The 21,166-nt window shown below is 41.7% G+C and overlaps 1 protein-coding gene across 1 annotated transcript in view; it reads left to right on the forward strand.

Moving 5' to 3' along the window:
• LOC147707671 (hormonally up-regulated neu tumor-associated kinase homolog A-like) overlaps nucleotides 1-21,166 on the forward strand; it is a 413,280-nt gene that overhangs the window by 232,205 nt on the left and 159,909 nt on the right. Inside the window, exon 4 of the mRNA XM_086925234.1 lies at nucleotides 12,911-13,049. Within this exon, the coding sequence (XP_086781360.1) occupies nucleotides 12,911-13,049 (139 nt within the window). The remainder of the gene's footprint in view (nucleotides 1-12,910; nucleotides 13,050-21,166) is intronic.

The following is a 21,166-nucleotide window of genomic DNA, read 5'->3' on the forward strand; positions in this document are numbered from 1 at the left end:
CTGCACTCAACAGCACACACCACTCTGCACCTGCACTCACTGCTCTGCACACTCACTCTGCACTCACTACTCTGCACACTCACTCTGCACTCACTACTCTGCACTCACTACTCTGCACTCACTACTCTGCACTTACTACTCTGCATTCTGCACACTCACTCTGCACTCACTACTCTGCACTCACTACTCTGCACTCACTACTCTGCACTTACTACTCTGCACTCACTATTCTGCACACTCACTCTGCACTCACTACTCTGCACTCTGCACTCACTACTCTGCACTTTGCACACTCTGCACTCACTACTCTGCACTCTGCACTCACTACTCTACACTCTGCATTCACTACTCTACACTCTGCACTCACTACTCTGCACTCTGCACTCACTACTCTGCACTCACTACTCTGCACTCACCACTCTGCACTCACTACTCTGCACTCACTACTCTGCACTCACTACTCTGCACTCACTACTCACTACTCTGCACTCACTACTCACTACTCTGCACTCACTACTCAGCACTCACTACTCACTACTCTGCACTCTGCACTCACTACTCTGCATTCTGCACACTCACTCTGCACTTAATACTCTGCATTCTGCACACTCAATCTGCACTCACTACTCTGCACTCACTACTCTGCACTCACTACTCTGCACTCACTATTCTGCATTCTGCACACTCACTCTGCACTCACTACTCTGCACTCTGCACTCACTACTCTGCACTCTGCACTCACTACTCTGCACTCACTATTCTACACTTTGCACACTCTGCACTCACTACTCTGCTCTCACTACTCTGCACTCACTACTCTGCACTCACTACTCTGCACTCACTACTCTGCACTCACTACTCTGCACTCACTACTCTGCACTCACTACTCACTACTCTGCACTCACTACTCACTACTCTGCACTCTGCACTCACTACTCTGCACTCACTACTCACTACTCTGCACTCACTACTCACTACTCTGCACTCACTACTCTGCACTCACTACTCACTACTCTGCACTCTGCACTCACTACTCTGCACTCTGCACTCACTACTCTGCACTCACTACTCACTACTCTGCACTCACTACTCACTACTCTGCACTCACTACTCTGCACTCACTACTCTGCACTCACTACTCTGCACTCACTACTCTGCACTCACTACTCTGCACTCACTACTCTGCACTCACTACTCTGCACTCTGCACTCACTACTCTGCACTCACTACTCGGAATATGAGATAGAAACTGAAAACTGTTATTACCAATAAATGTAGGGTTGGGCCACCTGTTCCCAGCATGCCTTGAAGATGCAAGGCCCGTTACATGTATTCTACTCTGTTCTTGTCCCGTTCACCCTGTCTCTGTAGAGAGCCACCCATTGGCATCATAGGATGAATGAAGCGCTTTGTCTAGGGCCAATTACTGGTATTGATTTTTCAGCTCAATCTTACTTCAGGCAGCTGCTCCACTATCTATTAATATGACATGCAATGTGCAATCCGAGATGTGCAGTGAGCGGGAAGGACACAGCACTGTGGAGTGGAAAACAGAATACGATGGCAACTCTATCCCACAGTCCTGCAGTCACAAGCAAACACAAAGGTGTGTCTCACTACAAAAGAGCTCACAGGATGGACACGCTTTCATTTAGCAGCCAAATATACAATAACTCTTACTGCCCCCGGAATTCCGCCGCGGCCGCACCGGAAGTCAGGCAAGGTCGCCTGTGACGGGGGCGGAGCCGCGTCCGGACCGGAAGAGGAGGCAGGCGGAGGAAATGCGTGGAGCGGCCCGGGGCTCCTGCGAGCGTGGAGAGCCCAGGGGCCGACAACAGGACATTGCACACGTGTTGCGGGGCTCCCTTGACCAAGAGGGAGTCCCGGGAAAGGAGCCGCAGCGTCAACTCTCCCTGCCGGTGCGGAGAGCGGAGTCCCCCAGATTGCCACAGTAAGTTAAAGGGGAGAGGGGGGGCCGGTGCGCGCGTGCGCGTGCGTGCGTGTGTGTGTGTGTATATGAGTGGGGGGGTTCTGTATGTATGTGCGTGCGTGAGCGCTTCTGTTTCTATGTATGCGCATGCGTGTGTTGTGTGGGAGCCTCGCGCAGCGCTCGTACTAATGCGCGTGCCAGTTTAGATTCGCCTGCGCGTGCCAGGAGTGTCTCCTGGGAAGCACACTCGCTGACAAAAGATCTCGGCGGAGACGCGCTTCCGCGCGTCTTTAGCCGAGACCTAAAAAGTGCTTTTTGCTTATTGTATTTGTAGAGTTAGCGTGTCTTTAGTTTATGAATAATAATAAATTAATCTTTAATTGTTGAAAATGTGTAATGCATGAGCTGTGTGGTGTTCTTATTCATAGAATGGGTTATATCATGTGGAATGCTCTGAGCAAAGAATGAAATGCTCATTGCTTAATATTACCTCACCAAAACTGACTGCTCTATTGCCAGTCTCTATAATGTGGTTTGAAAAGGCAGTAGAAGTTGGCAAATTAAGGCATTGGAATGGGACCTCAGGTGGCATTAACTAATGATCAATGGAACTTCCTATTATAACAAGCAATGTTCATTCACTCGTCGTTAACTGCACAGATATTCATTGATTGTGGTAGTTTTGTAACCAGTCTTGAACTGCATTGAGCCAGGCAGGTGTCTATTGTTCAATACTAGATCTTTCCGTCTAATCCGCCAATGTAATACATGGAACTGTACTCTGCCTTGAAATTATATTGCTCTGAAAAATAGACTATGAGGAGGGGGTATAACCAACTTCCATTTTTACTCACATGATTATGGGCTCTCTGCCCATCTTATACTCAACCTTAACATTCAACCCCCCTGTATAATATAAAAGGCCTTCATTCACTTTTTGTGAAAATGCTGTGCTTAGTATACAAACTGCACCGTGCGAAAGTCTTGCCATTCTCAGGCATACACACACCATGAGCAATATGTGTTCTTTAAAAAACAACCAGTGTTAGGCATGGCATCTGGGGCATGGTTTCTCCTGACTTTTTGCCTTTACCTCCTGCATTTTTGACTATGTGATGGATTTCGTTTTTGCTGGCTTAGATGCTTTGGTCACTTTGCTACTGCTGATCAGTGTCAAAGTGCAGTGCTCTCTGTGTAAAATGTAATTCTGAGAGGTTAGCCACTATTGGCATATTTAATTTACTGGTAAGTCCCTAGTAAAGTCCACTGAGTGTGTCAGGGTCTGTAAATCAAATGCTACTAGCGGGCCTGCGCAAAAGAAACAATTGATGGACAGAATGCTGCACAATGCAAACATTCACCCCCAGTCACAAGGATCTGGGTTTAATCCATCATTCTTTTGCTCACCACATCACCCCAGTTTGGACCAAGCCATATGCAAATCAGTCTTGACCCTGTTCCTTGTGGGAACAGTCCAATCTGAACTGCCAAGCCAGGTCCTCCGTGGGCCGGAAGCAAGCATCCTGGGACCGGTTTCAGGGCATCACCTTCATCAGCCAGGCTAGCTTGAATCCAGTGGTTTAGTGAGCACGGGACCCATGTCTGGGCATTCCCTTCCCACTTATGGCGACATATGCAAAATAAACAATTGATGGACAGAATGCTGCACAATGCAAGCATTCAACCCCAGTCACAAGGATCTGGGTTTCATCCATCATTTGTTTGCTCACCACTTCACCCCAGTTTGGACCTAGCCATATGCAAATCAGTCTTGACCCTGTTCCTTGTGGGAACAGTCCAGCCTGAACTGCAAGCCCAGGACCTCCCTGGACCAGAAACAAGCATTTTGGGACTGGTTTCAGGGCATCACGCTTCATAAGCCAGGCTAGCTTGAATCCAATGGTGTAGTGATCACGGAACCCACGTCTGAGCATACCCTCCAAATTAGGGCAACATATGCAAAAGAAAAGGTTGATGGACTGAATGCTGCACTGTTCCCGTAGGACACATGGTTAAGACTGATTTGCATATGGCTAGGTTCAAACTGGAATGGCATGGTGAGCGAAAAAACAATGGATTTAGGCCCAGATCTCTGTACTGGGGTGATTGTATGACATTATTCTGCATTCTGTCCATCAACTGTTGTTTTTGCACTAGCGATCCTGCAGCACTGTTTGTGACACCCGCATGAGTAGCCCTGTAAATCTATCTCAATCTATCTGTAAATCTATCTCAGACCTACAACTGTAGGCATCACTCGGAAGTGCACAACGCACCACCCTGTCTGCACTGCAGCTCTGCCACCCTTCGACGCCTGCAGTTATCGGCCTTCCTGACGACAGGGGTTGCACCAATGCCATCAACACCAGCCCCTGCATACCGTTATCATGGAGCCGTTAATTGATGAGGGTGACTTCACAAACTCTTTGACCGGAACTGACAACTCACCACTGACGCCGCCTAACTTCCCTATCCTAAACTTGATGCCTCACCATCTAGCCTCCTCACAGACTCAACGCCTCACCTCCCCCGTGGAAGAAGGGAACCAGCTTTGCCTCGGCATCTATGCTTCACCTCCACTATGCCATACATCGCCTGTTGACTTCATTTCCAAGGTACTATTATTTGGGGGTCCACGTGACTCTGTGCTGGGCCTATGCACCTTGCGGTTGCGGCTGGTCTTTGGATTTATGCCAGTCATGACGTCATAATTGCCCCAGGTGGAACTAGTTGTTTCTACAAGTGCTATTTTGAAGTAGCTGTTCTAAAAATCATATTCTTGATACATATATGTTGGATTTTTGTTGTTTTTGTCTTGTTTAGTTTAGATCAAGATACCTTATTTTTCTAAACCGGTGTGGTGTACATTTGTGGTGTTTTTACTGTGTTACTGTGTTACTCACAAGGCTGTACACATGAACTCACCCGCCTACCTCACTCAAAAGCTGACAATCTCGGGTGGCTCTAGAATTACTAGAAGCACAAACAATCTTCTGCTGAAACCTCGAAGATTCCGGAAGGAAAAAACCTATAAACGCTCCTTCTCAGGAATGGCACCTAGGATCTGGAACTCACTCCCTCCTGAAACCAGGCTCATCTCCTCCAACAAATTGTTTAAGAAAGAAGTAAAAGCGATCCTCATGGCTAAATACACATGATCTATTACTCGGTATTTTCTCATGAATCCGCTCCGTAATTACCTACTTGTATTATGACTTATTTGATTGTATACGTTCCCTCTTTGTATATTGTTATGTTGTTGATGCACCTGTCTGACTTTGCACACCGTACCTACACCACCTCAACTATCCCTACTTTTGTACTACTGATGCACCTGTGCGACTATACATCCTGCACTCACCTACCTCAACTATGCACACCTTTATGTTATCTCCTAAAACACGTTAAGCAGGCTTAAACGAGTATATGCTTACTTTTGTACTTCTATATTATTGGCGCAACTGTTTGACTATGCACCTTGTACAGACACTACCTCACCTGTGACCTACCTCCTGTTTGTTTTTTGACCTACCTATATAACTATGTAACTATGCACCTTGTACCTACCTACCTCAACTATGTAACTATGCACCTGTACCTTGACTATCACCCCCGTGCCCTTGTAAAGCGCTCTGATATCTGCAAAGATCTTGTTCGCGCTATATAAAACTTTCAAAATAAATAAATAAATAAATAAATTTGGGTGCAAATACTTTACATATTGCCTTTGGGATTAGCCTGTCTGCGCGTGCCAAGCTACCAAGGGGGTGAGCAAATCAGGGTGCGGGGAAAATTTTGTGAATGCAGTACAATTATTATACAGGGCTACAACGGCACGCATAAGGGTGAACGCGGGACGCTCAAGCCCAATTGAAATCTCGAGCTCGGCACAAGGCAGGGCTGTCCGTGCTCACCCTTATTGTTTGCAATGTATATAGATCCGCTAATTTCTAAACTAGAACAGAATGAGTGCATACGGCCAATAATAACAAAGATGGGCCCAAGCAAAGTCTTAGCGTACTCTGATGACGTGGCAGTTATTACACCCACACCCATGGAGGCTATAAGAGAGATAGAAATAGAAGCAGACCAATTTGGTCAGGTGTCCGGGTACGCTCTGAATAAAGCCAAAACACAATGCACATACAGGATGCACAGATTCACGGGTGGTGGCAGAGGGGGTATATCTAGGAGTCTATCACTGCAGACCTGGATAAACTGGTTGAATTGAACATAAACCCGATAATAAGCAAGTCTAGACGAGACTTAGACAGGGTACATAATATTCATATGTCTATAGTGGGACGAGTACATTTTGTGAAAATGAATATTCTTCCAAAATTTTTATACTTATTCAGATCAATCCCCCTATTCTTTAATCCTGGCTGGTTTAACATAATAGAACAAATATTTAATAATTTTATCTGGCCCCACGGCAAAACAAGAAGAGCTCTTAGATTTATGTTGCTACCACGGGATCAGGGGGGCTGGGCTATGCCCGATTTAAAATTATATTACTGGGCAGCAGTGTTACAACAAATGTCAGGCCTTCTGGGGGGGACAGAAATGGAGGAAGAACACCACACGGGCTCCACGGAAATTTACGGACTGGTTTTAGGGGTAGAAGTAGAGAATGTGTTTTTGAAACACACTGAACCAAGCTTTTTTAATAAAACTAAATCTAAAACAGTCGAGGCAGCCTATAAGATCTGGAGGGCCTTCAAGAAGAGTTTTGGCCTGGGTAGATTTAATGCTCACACTAGATTATCTAATAACCCTACAATACCGCAGGATATTTTCGGGGATGCAATCTTTGGGGAGTGGGAAAGATTGGGGGTTAAGAAGGTGGGGGACCTCATAGCTCCAGAGGGTATACGCCAATTCTCTGTAATTCAAGAGGTATTTGGAATTAATTCAAGAATTTTTTTTAAATATCTACAGGCAAAAAGTTTCCAGTCGGGCAAGATAGGGGTGCATGTGGATTTGAAATTAACACGATATTGCAGGTCATTGAAGAGGGGAAGGCTGTACAATCAGAAGGTTGTATGCAGAGTTAATTAAGAACAAAGAAGATGACTTAGAAAAGGTTGAATTGAAATGGATGAACAGAATAGGGATACCACGGGGGATATTCGGGAGGTCACTACAGCTGGGGCTAGAAATCCTCTGCTCATCAGCTCTGCAAGCACAACATTTTAAAACCTTGTATACACTGTATTATACACCTGCTAAAATAGCTCAATGGGGGGGAACACAGGTGATATCATGCCCTAGATGTGACTGCACGGAGGGTGATACAACCCATAGGTTTGCTACCTGCCCAGTTTTACGGCCCCTTCTAGAAGCCATGGAGATATTTATGGACAGATCTTTAAATGTGAAAGTTAGGCTAACATCAGAGCTGATTATGCTGGGAGTCTTAAGTGAGGTTTCGCGTTGCAATCAGGAATACTTTCTATTTGTAGCGATGGCAGTATTTCGTCTGTGTTTTGCTACGGCCTGGAAGTATAGAACACTCCCTACGTTGCAACAATGGTTAGCCAGGTTGTTACACAGCTGTAATTTAGAAAACTCGATTTATGCTAGGAGAGGGAAAAAGGGTAGAGTAAAAGGGCAGCAAATCCGGTCTCCGATAAATAAGTGGAGGGAAGGGGTGGGGTAGTGTCTGCAATTCATATATGTTTTATTTTTACTTGGTCCTCTCTTTTTGGCTCATTAATGACAAACGTTTATCTTCTTTTGTTTTTCTCCCTACTATTTTTTGGATATCTTACATTTATTTTATAGAAATGTACTTTGTAAAATGCTTCGGGAATGTAATGAAATGCAATGTAATGTTTTTTTTTGTTTTGTTTTTGCTCACTCCTGACTTGAGGTTTAATGAACTTTTCCTGTGGGGGAGGGGGGGGGTTGTTGAGGTTGGAAAATTGTTGTAAAAAACTTCAATAAAAACATTTAAAAAAAAGAAAATGGTTAGCTCAGCACAGCACGCCCGATTGTAGAAATTAATTCTAATCAGCCAGCAATATAACCCATCCTTTGTAAATACTGGGTGCTTGAGTCCAAAGATAACCTTCAAACAAATTCAGAAATAAAATTCTATTAGAGAAGTTTGAGCTGAAAGCAAGATAGGATATGGATATCTAATGTAGAAATGTGTGTTTGTCATCAAGTATCAGCTATAGACAACCTTAAATACCTGTTGGCCAGACATATTATTTACAATGTATAAAGAGTGGATTTTGAGGTAGCCTCTTACTCACGATTTGATGACTAAATAATGTATCTAATGTTCCAGCTCAATGCCCTTACTCTCTATTCTTGTGTTTATGCCACCTAAAAGCATGTTGGTCTTGCACTGTTCTGATTGGATGAGTTGTATCCTTCCACTGCACACCTAAGGGAGTTATGTTTTTCTTTTGTTGGAGCACTCTATGGGAGTGCATGTGTTTCCCTTCTCTCTTGCCCGTACCTCCCCTCTAATGGCGCACTCTCTTTTACTTCCTCTTGCCCCTTGATGCTTCTGTCCCCATACTGCTCCGTGTTTAAGTAACACGTTCATCTCATCCTCTCCTCGTCTGCTGTCTTTCTTTTTCATGTACTGCAGTGTGACATTGGTAAATTTAAAATGGCTACCGGTAATATGACACATGAGCGCATTTCCATCACAATGCAGGCAGTGGTATAGCAAGCACTTAGGCCGCCTGTGGCAGTCCCCTTGTTTGCCGCCCCGCTGCGGCCCCATCAAAGAGTGGGGGGGGTGCTGGTGGGATTTTTTACACTTGACACCCCTCGCGGCCCATTGAAGAGCAGGGCGGGGGTGGCTGCCGCCCGGAGACAGCATGTAAGAGCGGGAGAAGCCTGCTGTCCCCAAAACTCTGCCCCCTCTTTGCTAGGCCACTGAAGGCAGGCGTGCACACACTGCAAGACTCACACATGTAAGTGCATCATTCATGACGCATCCATGCATATCAGTATACATGTTGGAATGAGTTTTATAGAAAAGCCTTTCAAAATTGACAGCCTTGCTCTTGCAAGCATCTTTATACAATTGGAAAACAAGCAATGTCAAAGAATGAAGCTCCACATGTCCGACCCGAGGCCTATTGAATTTTGCTAATCTTGTTAGTCTTGAGGAAAGATGCCCAATTTGCCTATTTCTAAATTTTAATTATATCCAGGAGGACTTTGAGTCCCAATTTTATTCCCCAGAACTAGTAACTTTTACATTTTTTAAAACATCGGAATTTGGTACTTGATAACTTGTCCCAGTGCCTCTTGTCCTGGACGCCTCGGGCCATTTATTGCATATCTCCGTTTTGACTACTTCTCAAAGATTATGGTGTGATAGGACTTTGATCTGGGCAAAAAAAATATTTAAGCTGTGTTAAAAACAAGAGGAGTCCGAAATGCATGTATTGGCGATGTTCCATAGTAACCCTGACCTGAATAAGAAAATTGGGATAGCTCCACGCAAAAGTGCAGAAATGTATTAGGAAAATTGGGCTGATTATTTTTTTCAAATGTTTGTATTAAATGTTCACAATAAGCAAAATAATACATACTTCGTAGAGTATACAGAGCAATACACTTGTTACAATGAACATAGAGCACATATAAAAGGGTGTGCACTTTCAATTGTATCAAGGAAAACTCAAGAAGAAAAAATAAAGAAGAAAAACCAGAGAAAAGGACATCAAAGTTTATAAAAAGGACAATTAAAAAATGTACTGCTACAGTCGGCAATAATGATCAAGACTATACATCAAGGAGGCTGGTATTGGAGGGACGGCCCTTGACTGGGTTCGTTCCTTCCTGACGAACCGCCACCAATCTGTTCGAATCTTCCAATTCTCGGTGGATAGGATGAAACTCACCTGCGGAGTCCCGCAGGGCTCGTCTTTGTCTCCGCTCCTTTTTAATTTATACCTTACCCCCCTGATCCGCTCCCTCCGGGGAAGGAATGTCACTGCATTTAACTATGCAGATGACATTCAGCTCATCTTCAACCTTGACTCGCAGGAAGCGGCCCAGGACTTCCAGTCCACCCTTTGTCATATCAGCGACTGGATGGGCGCTCACCACCTCAAGCTTAACCCCGACAAGATGGAGCTCGTTCTTGTCGGAGGCCCAGCCAATCCCTGGAAATCTACCTTCTGGCCCCTTTCCCTTGGCCCCCCCCCTAGTCCCGCTGATAAAGTAAAAAGCCTGGGGGTCTACATCTCTCAGGATCTTTCCATGAATCATCAGGTCAGCGCCACAGTATCCTCCTGCTTCCATCAGCTCAGAAAAATCCGAAAAATAGCTCACTTCCTAACCACTGAAGCTCTCACCCTGGCGTTGTTGGGGTTAGTCATCTCCCGGATCGACTACGCCAACGCCCTATACGCAGGCATTCCGCAATACCAAATAAAGAGACTTCAGTTAATTCAGAATCAGGCCGCCCGCCTAATCTATCGTCAACCAAAACATCACCACGTCCGTCCCCTCCTCAAAGCCCTTCATTGGCTCCCTGTGTCGGAACAATGCAAGTTTAAACTTGGCTGCCTTACCCATAAATCCCTGGCCGGCATCGCCCCCTCTTTCATCTCCTCTCTTCTCCACCCGTACGCCCCCCCAGACCCCTCCGTTCTTCCCATCACGCTCTCCTCCAGACACCTAGGTTTAGGCGTAAAAAGCACGGAGGCCTTAGATTCTCCTTTCTGGCCCCCTCACTCTGGAACTCTCTACCTTTGGACCTCAGACTCTCCTCCTCCTACCCTCACTTTAGGTCTCTCCTAAAAACTCACCTTTTCCGTGGTGCTTATACATAAGGTTCCTCTTTCTCCCCCCTCTGCCTCCCCCTGGGTTAGTGATCAGCACCAAGAAACCGTCCGGTGAACGCAGCGCTCTACAAATCCTTTTTACATTACATTACATTACATTTACATTACATTACATCAACAACAAATAATGAACTCAACATAATAAAAACCAGACAGTATTTATGCATGACAGATATAAAAAAGAAAACTATGCTATACAGAAAAAATAATTACAATAGAGTGTTTTAGAGAAGTTATCTCTAAAATGCTCACGGGGGCTTATGTGTGGCTAAATAAATATCTAAAGAAGTCCGTCTGTTGGGGTCTTATGTGTGTCTTTCCAATTATTTAATACTATTTGTATTGCAGACGTAAGTAACCTATCTAGTAGGGCTCTATCTGCATCACTAAGAGTGGTAACCATTAGAAAACCAGTTGTTAAAGTGGAAAATTATCTTTTAAATTTACAATTGAATACGTGTGAGAGAAAATCAAAGACTTTGTCCCAAAAGGCCAACACAGTCTCACAATGTAATATAAGATGGGCCAAGTCACCAGTTTCTTGATGGCAATTCCAGCAAAGTGGGTCGTCCCGAAGCTGTTGAGAATGTAGTTGAGCCGGTGTCCAAAAAGCCTTATAAAAAAGCCAAAATTTTGTTTGAAACAGAACAGGAGAAATCTTGTTACTGGTTGTAGAACAACACACTTGTGGCCAAATAGATTCAGGTAAAGAGTTAGAAGAGTGCGACTCCCAAAAATCAACAAGGTTTTCGTTGAGAGTCGAAGTTTTGAGACAAAGAAGTTGTAAATATGTGTGACCTATTTTAATAATCTGTGTCACAAAAAGTAGTAGGGACGGTTGCGAATTGTGAAATTTGGCTTTAGTTAGCGCCGTTCTGATTTAAAAAAAATTGTAAAATTCAATGTTGTCCAAATTATATCTGGATTGAAGAGCCGCAAATGTAATAGGGTAAGATGAATGTTCTAACTGATAGGGGAAGAATATACCCTCATTGATCCATTTAACAAAGTTTAAGCTTTTCCCTTTATATAAAATATTCTGATTAAGCCAAATGGATTCCATCCTAGATCCCTTGAAACTTGCTTAAAGTTCCCTATCTACTTTTAAATGTGCCATTTTTGGGGGGAAAATAGATTTAGAACGAATTGGATACAAATAGCCATACTGGGGTTTAGTTAATAGGAATCCAATAGGAACCCTGCTTGGCCAAAAATGCTGATTGATATAACTTGAAATCAGCTAGGTTAACTCCCCCTAAGGATTTATCCAGTCTCAGTTTTTTAAGACCAATCCGAGCTTTCTTACCTTGCCATAGAAATTTGGTGAGTAGGTTATCTAATTTGTGGTTAAAGTCTTCTGTCAGGGTCAGTGGGAGCATGTTGATAAGGTAATTAATTATGGGTGTAATCATCATCTTTATCGTTTCTGTCCTTCCCCACCATGTGAAAAATTTTGGGGAGCAAGAGTCAAGTAGTTTCGCAACTTTTTCTAATATTATCTTTTCATTAAGATGGAGCGTATCAATTATATTAATACCAAAATCAATAACTAAATATTTTATATAATGTGGTTCCTGCTTCAGGCCTGAGTTTCCTACGATTTCCTTGGTACAGTGAATATTTAAGGGTTGTACCTCCGATTTGTCCCTATTAAGCTTGTATCCTGAGTGTACAGAATACTCCCCGATTGTAAGCATCAGAATTTCAATTGAGGGACACGGGTTAAATTGGGCTGCTTTTTGATATAGTATATGTTCAAACATTTGTGTTTCTTCGCTTTCTGATTGCTTTCGTGCCATTTGTATCCTGTTTTTATTTGTGTCTTCCTCTGTTCTGTATTATACCTGTGTCTTTTTATCGTCTGCTTTCCCACCTATTGAGAGAATTGTGGAAATTGTTGTGCTCTTTTTGGCGTATTTTTTTTACTGTTAAGTGATTTCGAGTCAATGTCGAGTACGTCTATTCATTGCAGTGTTCTACTTTCCTGCAATAATTATTAAAAAAGAAGTGCTAAAAAGAAAAAAGATATATAACTGCTCATTATTAGATAATTATGGATAGATTCACTACACAACTAAAATAATATTTTGTATAAGTTCCAATGGAAAGTCAGAGTAAAATTAGTATTTCTATTTTTCTTTCGTTCAATTTGCAGATTTTGGTCTGAGTAACACTATGAAGTCTGAAGGTCTTTCCCAGGAACTGTTAAATACCCAGTGTGGGAGTCCGGCTTATGCTGCACCTGAACTCTTGGCTCATAAAAAGTATGGTCCAAAGGTTGATGTCTGGTCAATGTAAGTAGAGGTATACCAACTGGTAACAAATTTAGAACAAAAACACACAAAGATGAAAAGGAGAAAGGTGTTGAAAATATTCAAACTATGAATTTACATGAATTTACATGAAAATAAAAATGTTACAGAGGTAACAAGACATCCTCAAGACAAAAGATTTTTTATTTTCAGATGTACCTTGATTGTCCAAGGCAGTAAATGATATGTCATTTTTTCCAATGTGTTCAGAAAAATGGTTTTATTTCAGTCTTTGTCTCTGGCAGTCCTAAAACCAATATATCCAGGGGTGTCTGACAAATATACTGGGGACAACATTCTTTATCCAAATCTGGTGACCTTTTCACAATTCCTAGCTGATTTTGTCACACACCTTCAACTTTTTTTGCTTGCAGGCTTTATCCTCTGGGTAGATGTTGTTCACAACCCAGCCTCCTCTGACTTAATACATTCCATATCAGTGCAATTCCTCCAACACTTGGTCCCCGGCCCCACCCATAAACACGGCCATACGCTTGATTTGATCTTTCTCTGGAAAGTGATGATAACAGTATTTGATATATTACCTCAAGTCTAAACAGATTACGCACTCATAGTCTTCCAGATTGAGCTCTTTGATAGCTCATGGTTAAAGCTCATAATAAATTTAGATCATCTAATAAGACTCTGGGCCGGATTACTTTAATCAGCCACTCAGGAAATGTTAGTGTCCTCTCCTACCACTCACCTCACCAGTGGTTCTGTGGCAGACCTGTTTGACAATTATCAAACTTGGATAACTAGGGCCCTTGATTAGGCTCTACTACTTACAAAATATTGTCTCAAATTCACCCATCAGTGACTTGGTACAATAACTCCCTAAGAGATGCTAATTACCCCTGCAAAATGGCAGAAAGAGCCTGGGGTATTAAATATTCTGTGGAGTAAAATTTAGAATTTAAAGAAGCTTTGAAAATAAATTTAAAATACGATTAAATCTGCAAAAGCAGAGCTTTTTTCAAAACAAGTTTTGAAGGTATCGAAAATGACTAAGAAGATCTTTTAAATTGATCATTCTCTTGCCAGTCCTGCCTTTACTAACAGATGATCACACTCAATGAATACCTTTGTGATAACCTAGTGGATTTTTCCGATAACAAGGTTAAGAGCATTTGAGCATCCCTTGCTTCTAAGAAACACATTACAGACTCTGGACCATCACACTACATTCGAACCAGACAATGTAACTATCCCGCAAACAAATACATTGCCCAACAACTTAGACGATTTGGAACAGTTGGAGGCTACTGACTTTATTAATACCACTGAATTAATCTTGTCACACTCCTTCTCCTCGCTTGATCCCCTCCCTCTGAAAGTCTTGAAGATGCTAGCTGATCAATTGGTCACCCCTCTCCTGGCTATCTGCAAACAGTCCTTGCATTCAGCTACAATTTCTGTAGCGTGGAAAAAAACTTTAGCTCTTCTACTCTTAAAGAAAGCCAACTGCTGACCTCACAGTGCTTAGCAACTTCAAACCTATTTCACTCTTGCTGTATCAAGGTAAAACACTAGAAAAGTAAGTTAATGCAAAGCTATCGGGTACCTGGAGGAACCTTCCCTACTAGATGAGGCACAGTGTAGGTTTCACCCGTTACATGGGACTGATGCTGCTTTGACTGCAGCCCATCAGTTGAAATATCAGACAATTTTGCATTAGCTAGTGGAATGTACCAAGGTTGTATTTTGGTCCCGCTTTTTTTATTATTTATATTAATGACTTGAGTTCCTCCTTGGTTGATGCCACAAGCGATGTCCCAAAGATACAGAACTCACTGGTCCCAGCACTACTTTATGCAGATATCAGAGTACTTATGGCACGAACATCAAGAACACTTTGCAAACTGATGGAGTCCTTTGTGACCTTTATGTAAAATAAGTTTTCTATTATGGCATGTGGTTTAGGCAGCAGAAAAGTTTATAATCTAGTGGTTGACAGTCAATCCCTGAGCTACGTCAATAGATTTTCTTATCTGGGGGTAGTGTTTGATTTCTAGGGTCCCTCGCACTCGCAGATCAATAACTCCCCCTCAAAGCTTAGTATGTCAGAAGGTGCAATATGTAATCTCCCTCAGACTGTAGGTAGAGTGACCATCTCTCCACAGCTAACTATATATAAACTGCAGTGTGTTTCATGCAACTCTTTATGGAGCGGGGGTCTGGGGATATTTTAACTCTATCCCTCTACAGACTGAAGAAAACCTCATTTGTAGTCAGCTTCAATGTCTTCCGCCTACCAGCTCCCACTTTGATATTCACTCAGAGCTTGGTTTACAGTATATCTCAGAGCAAGTGAAGTGGCCCTTCTTTTGCTCTTGGTTAAGATCAGGGCAAATAAGGAGATGAGTGTGAACTGAGTGGTCATAGATGGCTGCCTGGGGATGGAGAAGGGATTGTCAATCCTCTGGCTCAGTTATGTGAAAAGCACACTGAAAGACTTACAGCCAGATTCATCAAAGAACCGTTTTGCGAGTCTCTAATAGAGATTCATAAGGAATCGCTATTAGAGACTCGCAAAACGGTATTCATGTAGGAATCGCAAAATAAAATGTGATTCCTACACATTCCTTATTTGCGATTAGCAAATTGCTAATCGCAAATAAGGAAAAACTCCCCATTCATTCCTATGGGCCAAAAGGCCCATAGGAATGAATGGGGAGTATTCCTTATTTGCGATTAGCAATTTGCTAATCGCAAATAAGATAGTGATTTGAAGGGTGCCAGGGGTGTCCAAAGGACACCCTGTAGCACCCCTTAAATGCACATTTGAACAGGTGTTGCGCACACACATGTCCAAAGGACATGTGTGTGTGTAACATGCAAAAGAAAAAAATGCACTAAAATGCTTTTTACTCTTTTTTCGCAATTTACCACCAAGTCAGACTTGGTGGTAAATTGTGACCAAATATTGCGATTTTGCAATTTCTAATTGGTTGATGAATTGCATTTAAGGAATCTCTATTAGAGATTCCTTAAATCCAATTCCTCGCAAATATGCGATTTCGGTAATAGCGATTTTTGCATTTGGGATGATGAATCCCAAATGCAAAAATCGCACTCGCAAAGGGCCAGATTCTCAGAATCTGGCCCTTTGCGAGCGCAATTCAGCTTGATGAATCAGGCTGTTAGGCTTCTTAGATACATTTTAATCACCTTCCTAACTGAGCAAAGGAAACAATCATGTGTTTAAGCTCCAATTTCAGGAACTCACAGAATCTAATAAACACTCTGTTAAGGATTTTATTATACTATTAGTCTCCGATGAGCTTGTGCTGTATTTAACCTTAGATTTGACACATAGGGAAAGATCTCTTCTCTTTTTGTTTTTGAGCAGGTATGGTGTGGTGGCTTCTGTGTTTTTGGGAGGATCAGAGTGACTTTGGAAGCACGGCATTGGCTTGCCTATCTGACGGGCTGTCTGATCAATCTTTGATGCACTGTATGTTCTTATTACTTTATATATTATTTAAAACTTATTTTAAAGTGTTTTAAGTTCTGAAAGTGCAAGGATGCCTTTCTCTACCTGCAGTTTTTACGCAATACTCATGATTGCTTTAGAGTGTGTTCCTTTTAATTTTAGCCTGGGCAGCACTTGCGCTGGTCTGTAACGCATGCTGTATTAAGGTAGGGACTTGAAGATCTGCCCACTCTCCACCCACTTTTTTCATTGGCTTGTGTCATTGTCCAATGTAATCTGTGGCTGTTCATTGGTCAAAAGGCTTAGACCCTCCATAGTACAGCCTTGTCTCATTTTGTAACCTCCCAGTGTGACACCCCCTGTTACGTGTGTTGTTGCTCAGTAGGCTTTAATGACAGCCTCCGAGCAGTATTTACACAAATAGCTTTGCAGGCAGGACACGCACTCTCCTAATGCTTTTTTTTTAATTTTTTATAGCATGCATTTGCAACGCAATAGATCTCCCATTTGTGAGAGTTTAAGCTATTAGCATTGTAAATGGCGATGCATTTAATGTATCTGTTTTAAAAACAACACATAAATGAAAGGCATTGTAATTTACAGTGCCAATAGCTCAAACTCTCATATATGCGAGACCTACTGCAATGCAAATGCTTGTTGAAAATGGCAGTAAGGTCGCAGAAAACAATGGATGGTTGACTTCCTGGAGTCAGTTTATTATTTATGGTACTTAAGGTGATAGAATTAGATCTGAAGGCATGGTGTGTATCTGTTAATTGCAGGATGACCTCAGCTTTAAATGTATAGAACCATAGTGGACCCTTGGATGATTTTGATATCTATATAGCTGTAAATCCGTAGGTTGTTTCACACTTGCACCACACCGTGATTATTGTTTCGAATTTGATCAAATGTACCACTATGCCGAGGAATTTTAGTCAAGTCACTAAAATGCTGCTCGTTCTGATTGTATACACTTTGTTTCGGTTGTTTGCTCTTGTACTGCTATGAACGCTGAGTTTTAGGCTTTGCAGGTCGTTTTAACTGTACACAATTTAACCTTCTTATTCCTCTTGGGTTGCTACAAATACCATTTTATGACGGATTGTTTGTCTCTTTTATGATTTTAATTTAAAATGGAAGAATGACGCGTTGATTTATTGACCATAATACTGGATGATCTCCACATGACAGTAGGGGGCTTCTGCTAGCTTCTTTCCAGGCTGGCAGAGGTGGGGGTATGAGGAATGGCACTAAATTGGTGCAAAGCGTACCTGGAGAGTTGGTTTTAAGCAATACACCTGCCGCCATATAGCTTCACACTTAAACCTGTTGACCGAGGGTAGACCAGGGGTCTTCCCTCAACTCTACGCTGTCTAATGTTGATATCAAACCACTGGCTCTCCTGATCATATCACATGGCTTAAAATTAGTTAAGTATGCTGATGACATGCAGATAATTCTTATTTTTTATTTAACTACTCGTTCACCAACAACCTCTTTTCATAATTGTATGTGTGATATCTCAAGCTGGTTAGCCCCAACTCACTTAAATTCAGTAGTGAACATACAGAAATCATGTTTTGGCGTATAGGAAAAACTGGGCATGCTCTGCCAACAGACTTCTGGCCCTTGGAGGAGAATTCTATCCCAATAGTGGCAACTTCAATTTGGAACACGAGAGGGCGAATGGACTGGGATCTATCACTCTAGTACCATGTCAATAAATTATCTGCCTCCTCCTTGTTTCTAATGAGGATCCTATGCAACATCTTACCTTTACTTATTTCCCAGTGGCATCCATTAGGAGTGCCATGCGCCATTTTGTGCAGAATTGATTATGGAAATACCCTTCTCCTCTTGCGGTTGGCTAGGATCCAGTTTGCTGCTGCCAATATATCTCATTCTCTGCCAAAAGATATCTCTCGTACAGTGGCCATGGACTTGCTTCACTGGCTCTCTGTGCCCAAGCGAATTCTATATAAGTCATTGTGTTTGACCAACAGGACATTTTTCCAAGTAGGCCCAGGTCTTCTTTAGAGTAAACTGCAGAGTTATGTCCATCAAAGACTGGTATGTTTTGCCAACACCAACCTATCAAAAGTTCCTAAATTCATTAAGGCTCTTGCTTGTGACTGACCTTTTTTTTGGTGAATAGCGCCTCATGCTAACAGTTCAAACAACTCTGACCATCCAACCTTAGCTAACTTTTAACTTAACGTGTTATGAGAGGTTTCTATTAACAAGGTTCAGGATGAACACTTTTCTCCGTTTTGTCACCTTCCCACGAACTAATGGTTAGGCAAAACGTTTACCAATCTGCCCATGTGATGAACTTTCTGGTCAAACTACAATGCTTACTGTTTTGTTTTGTAAGTTCTTTACTGAGCAAAGAAAGCGTTAGATAATTCCCATTTTGAAGACTATGGGTCTCCGTAGATGCCGTCCGGCATTCCTTTGTCTCCAATTTTTGGATGAAGTTTGTAATAAGACATAGGATAAACTTAGAGTAATTTATGAAATTTATATTCTGAACACGTTTACCTTTTTTCCTATTTTATGTCCTTAGATTAAGATTTTATAAATGATGACAGATTATCTGTATTTTGTATAAGACGTCAAAATTGTATTAATTTTATCTTGTGTATAGACATATTTAAAAGTATTTTTTATGGCAAAATCTTTGTTTTGAAAATGTACTTTTATGGTTTTTCAATAACATGAACACCAAATAAAGGATTTGATGATGATGATGAATAGCGGCTCATCATGCCTTCAGGAAAATTCTCACAATGTGGCTGTACACAAAGTAACTGTTGATTGTCACAGCCTTTTTATTTTCGTTCTAGTTAGCCAGCTGCAGGATGCCTTACCAGGTTGCAGATGTGCTTTACAAGTATAAATAATATTATTTCTCACTATAATATGTGACAAAGTTAGAGATTGATCTGCTAAACCTTTTTCTATTTGCCACGTCTGACATTAAGAAATCTGATAGGGTTTTTAATCCAAAAAAGGAAAGTCAGAGCGTGCAAAGGACACATTGATTTTCCAGGTAGAGAACACCTTTGAGACGTATTGCAATTTAATGGTAAGAGGGTCAGAAAAGGGCATATTTCTCCCACTGATTCATGCGTCCTTACTTCTATGTCATCAAGCAGTTTCGCATCCTTGCCCCGAAAGATTATTGCACCGTAGTCCAAGGATGGGATAAGCTTTGCTCTCATGACCTTCAGCAAGTGATCGTAATTAGGGCATAATAGCTTATCTCTCAGTTTTCTAAAGGCAAAGGCAAGTGAAGTACCTGTAGCCTCTAAGTTATTAAAATGCTGCCTAAATGTCAATTCATCATCAAATGTAATTCCCAAATATTTATAAGTTTTTACACAGTCTATAGTCAAACCATTAATATTCCAATCCTTTACCCCCAATTTGCCTTTCCCTATTGTCAATATTTTAGGTTTTTTTGTATTGATTGTTAAGTAATTTTGAGTAACATATATATTAAAGGAATGTATTAATCTTTTTAACCCTATAACAGTTTGGCTAAGTAAAATGGTGTCATCTGCATAGTGTAAGTATTTAATTTCTTTACCCATCACAGCAGGGGAGTGTGAAATAACATTGTTAAAATGGGCTGGGAGATCAGACAGAAATAAATTAAAAAGGCAAGGAGCGAGGACACATCCTTGTTTCAGGCCGACATTAGTTTCTAGGTGACGGGTAGTGTGTCTGCCGTCGCCAATTTTGATCTGTACCCTGGTATTGGAGTATAATATTTTGATCATTTATAAAAGTGTTTCTGATATACCCCAATTAATTAACTTCATCCAAAGAATGTTTCTGGGGACAGAATCAAAAGCGGCTTTTAAGACATGAATGTACAATTTTTGTTTCCTACATTTTGATCTTTTTTACATTTTGATCTTTCGCCTAATAATGTCAGTAAAATCAAATGTCAGTAAAATCAAATGTCAGTAAAATCAAATTAGTGAGAGTTGATTCACCTTTTAAAAGCCTTTTAATGAGAAATGCGAAAATCCCATTCATCCCCAATGTAACATTAATGAACAGGAGGACAGGCCCCGTATTCAGGTCCAAACGCCGCCAGAGGGGGCTGACTAATAAAATAATAGCCAATGCTAACAAATTTGAAAATTGGGGTATTAAGGTATGGAGACTTCAAGGTTTGCAATATCCGACTCCTTTTAGACAATGCTCCAACTTCTTTTAAACTTAGCTTAGAATAGGCTCGGGAAAAGTACTGATGTTTTCATCGACTATCAAGTGGACCTTGTTTTTTTCATATTTAATCAACGAGTGGGAACGTTTTGTGATTTGGGAGTTATTGGCTACATTTACCGGGTTTGTTGGTTCATCACACCCATGAACTTTTCTACCAGACAACAATTTCGTTTCCTGAACCATAGAACTGACAATTGAAGGCAAGTCAGAAATTGTATCTATCAGTTGGGCACATGTGCAAGATATTAACTGACACTCTTTGTCTGCTTGTACCTTAGAGATCAGTTTAGTTAGTTGCAAAAGCTTTGCGTCAATTCCTACAACATGTGTTGCTAATGTATTTAAAATGTCCACCTGGACATCTAACTTATCTGAATGAAAATTAAGGGCATTAGTGATTGAAACCATAGTACTTAAC

The sequence above is a fragment of the Lissotriton vulgaris genome, chromosome 6, assembly GCF_964263255.1.
Source record: "Lissotriton vulgaris chromosome 6, aLisVul1.2, whole genome shotgun sequence".
NCBI lineage: Eukaryota > Metazoa > Chordata > Amphibia > Caudata > Salamandridae > Lissotriton > Lissotriton vulgaris.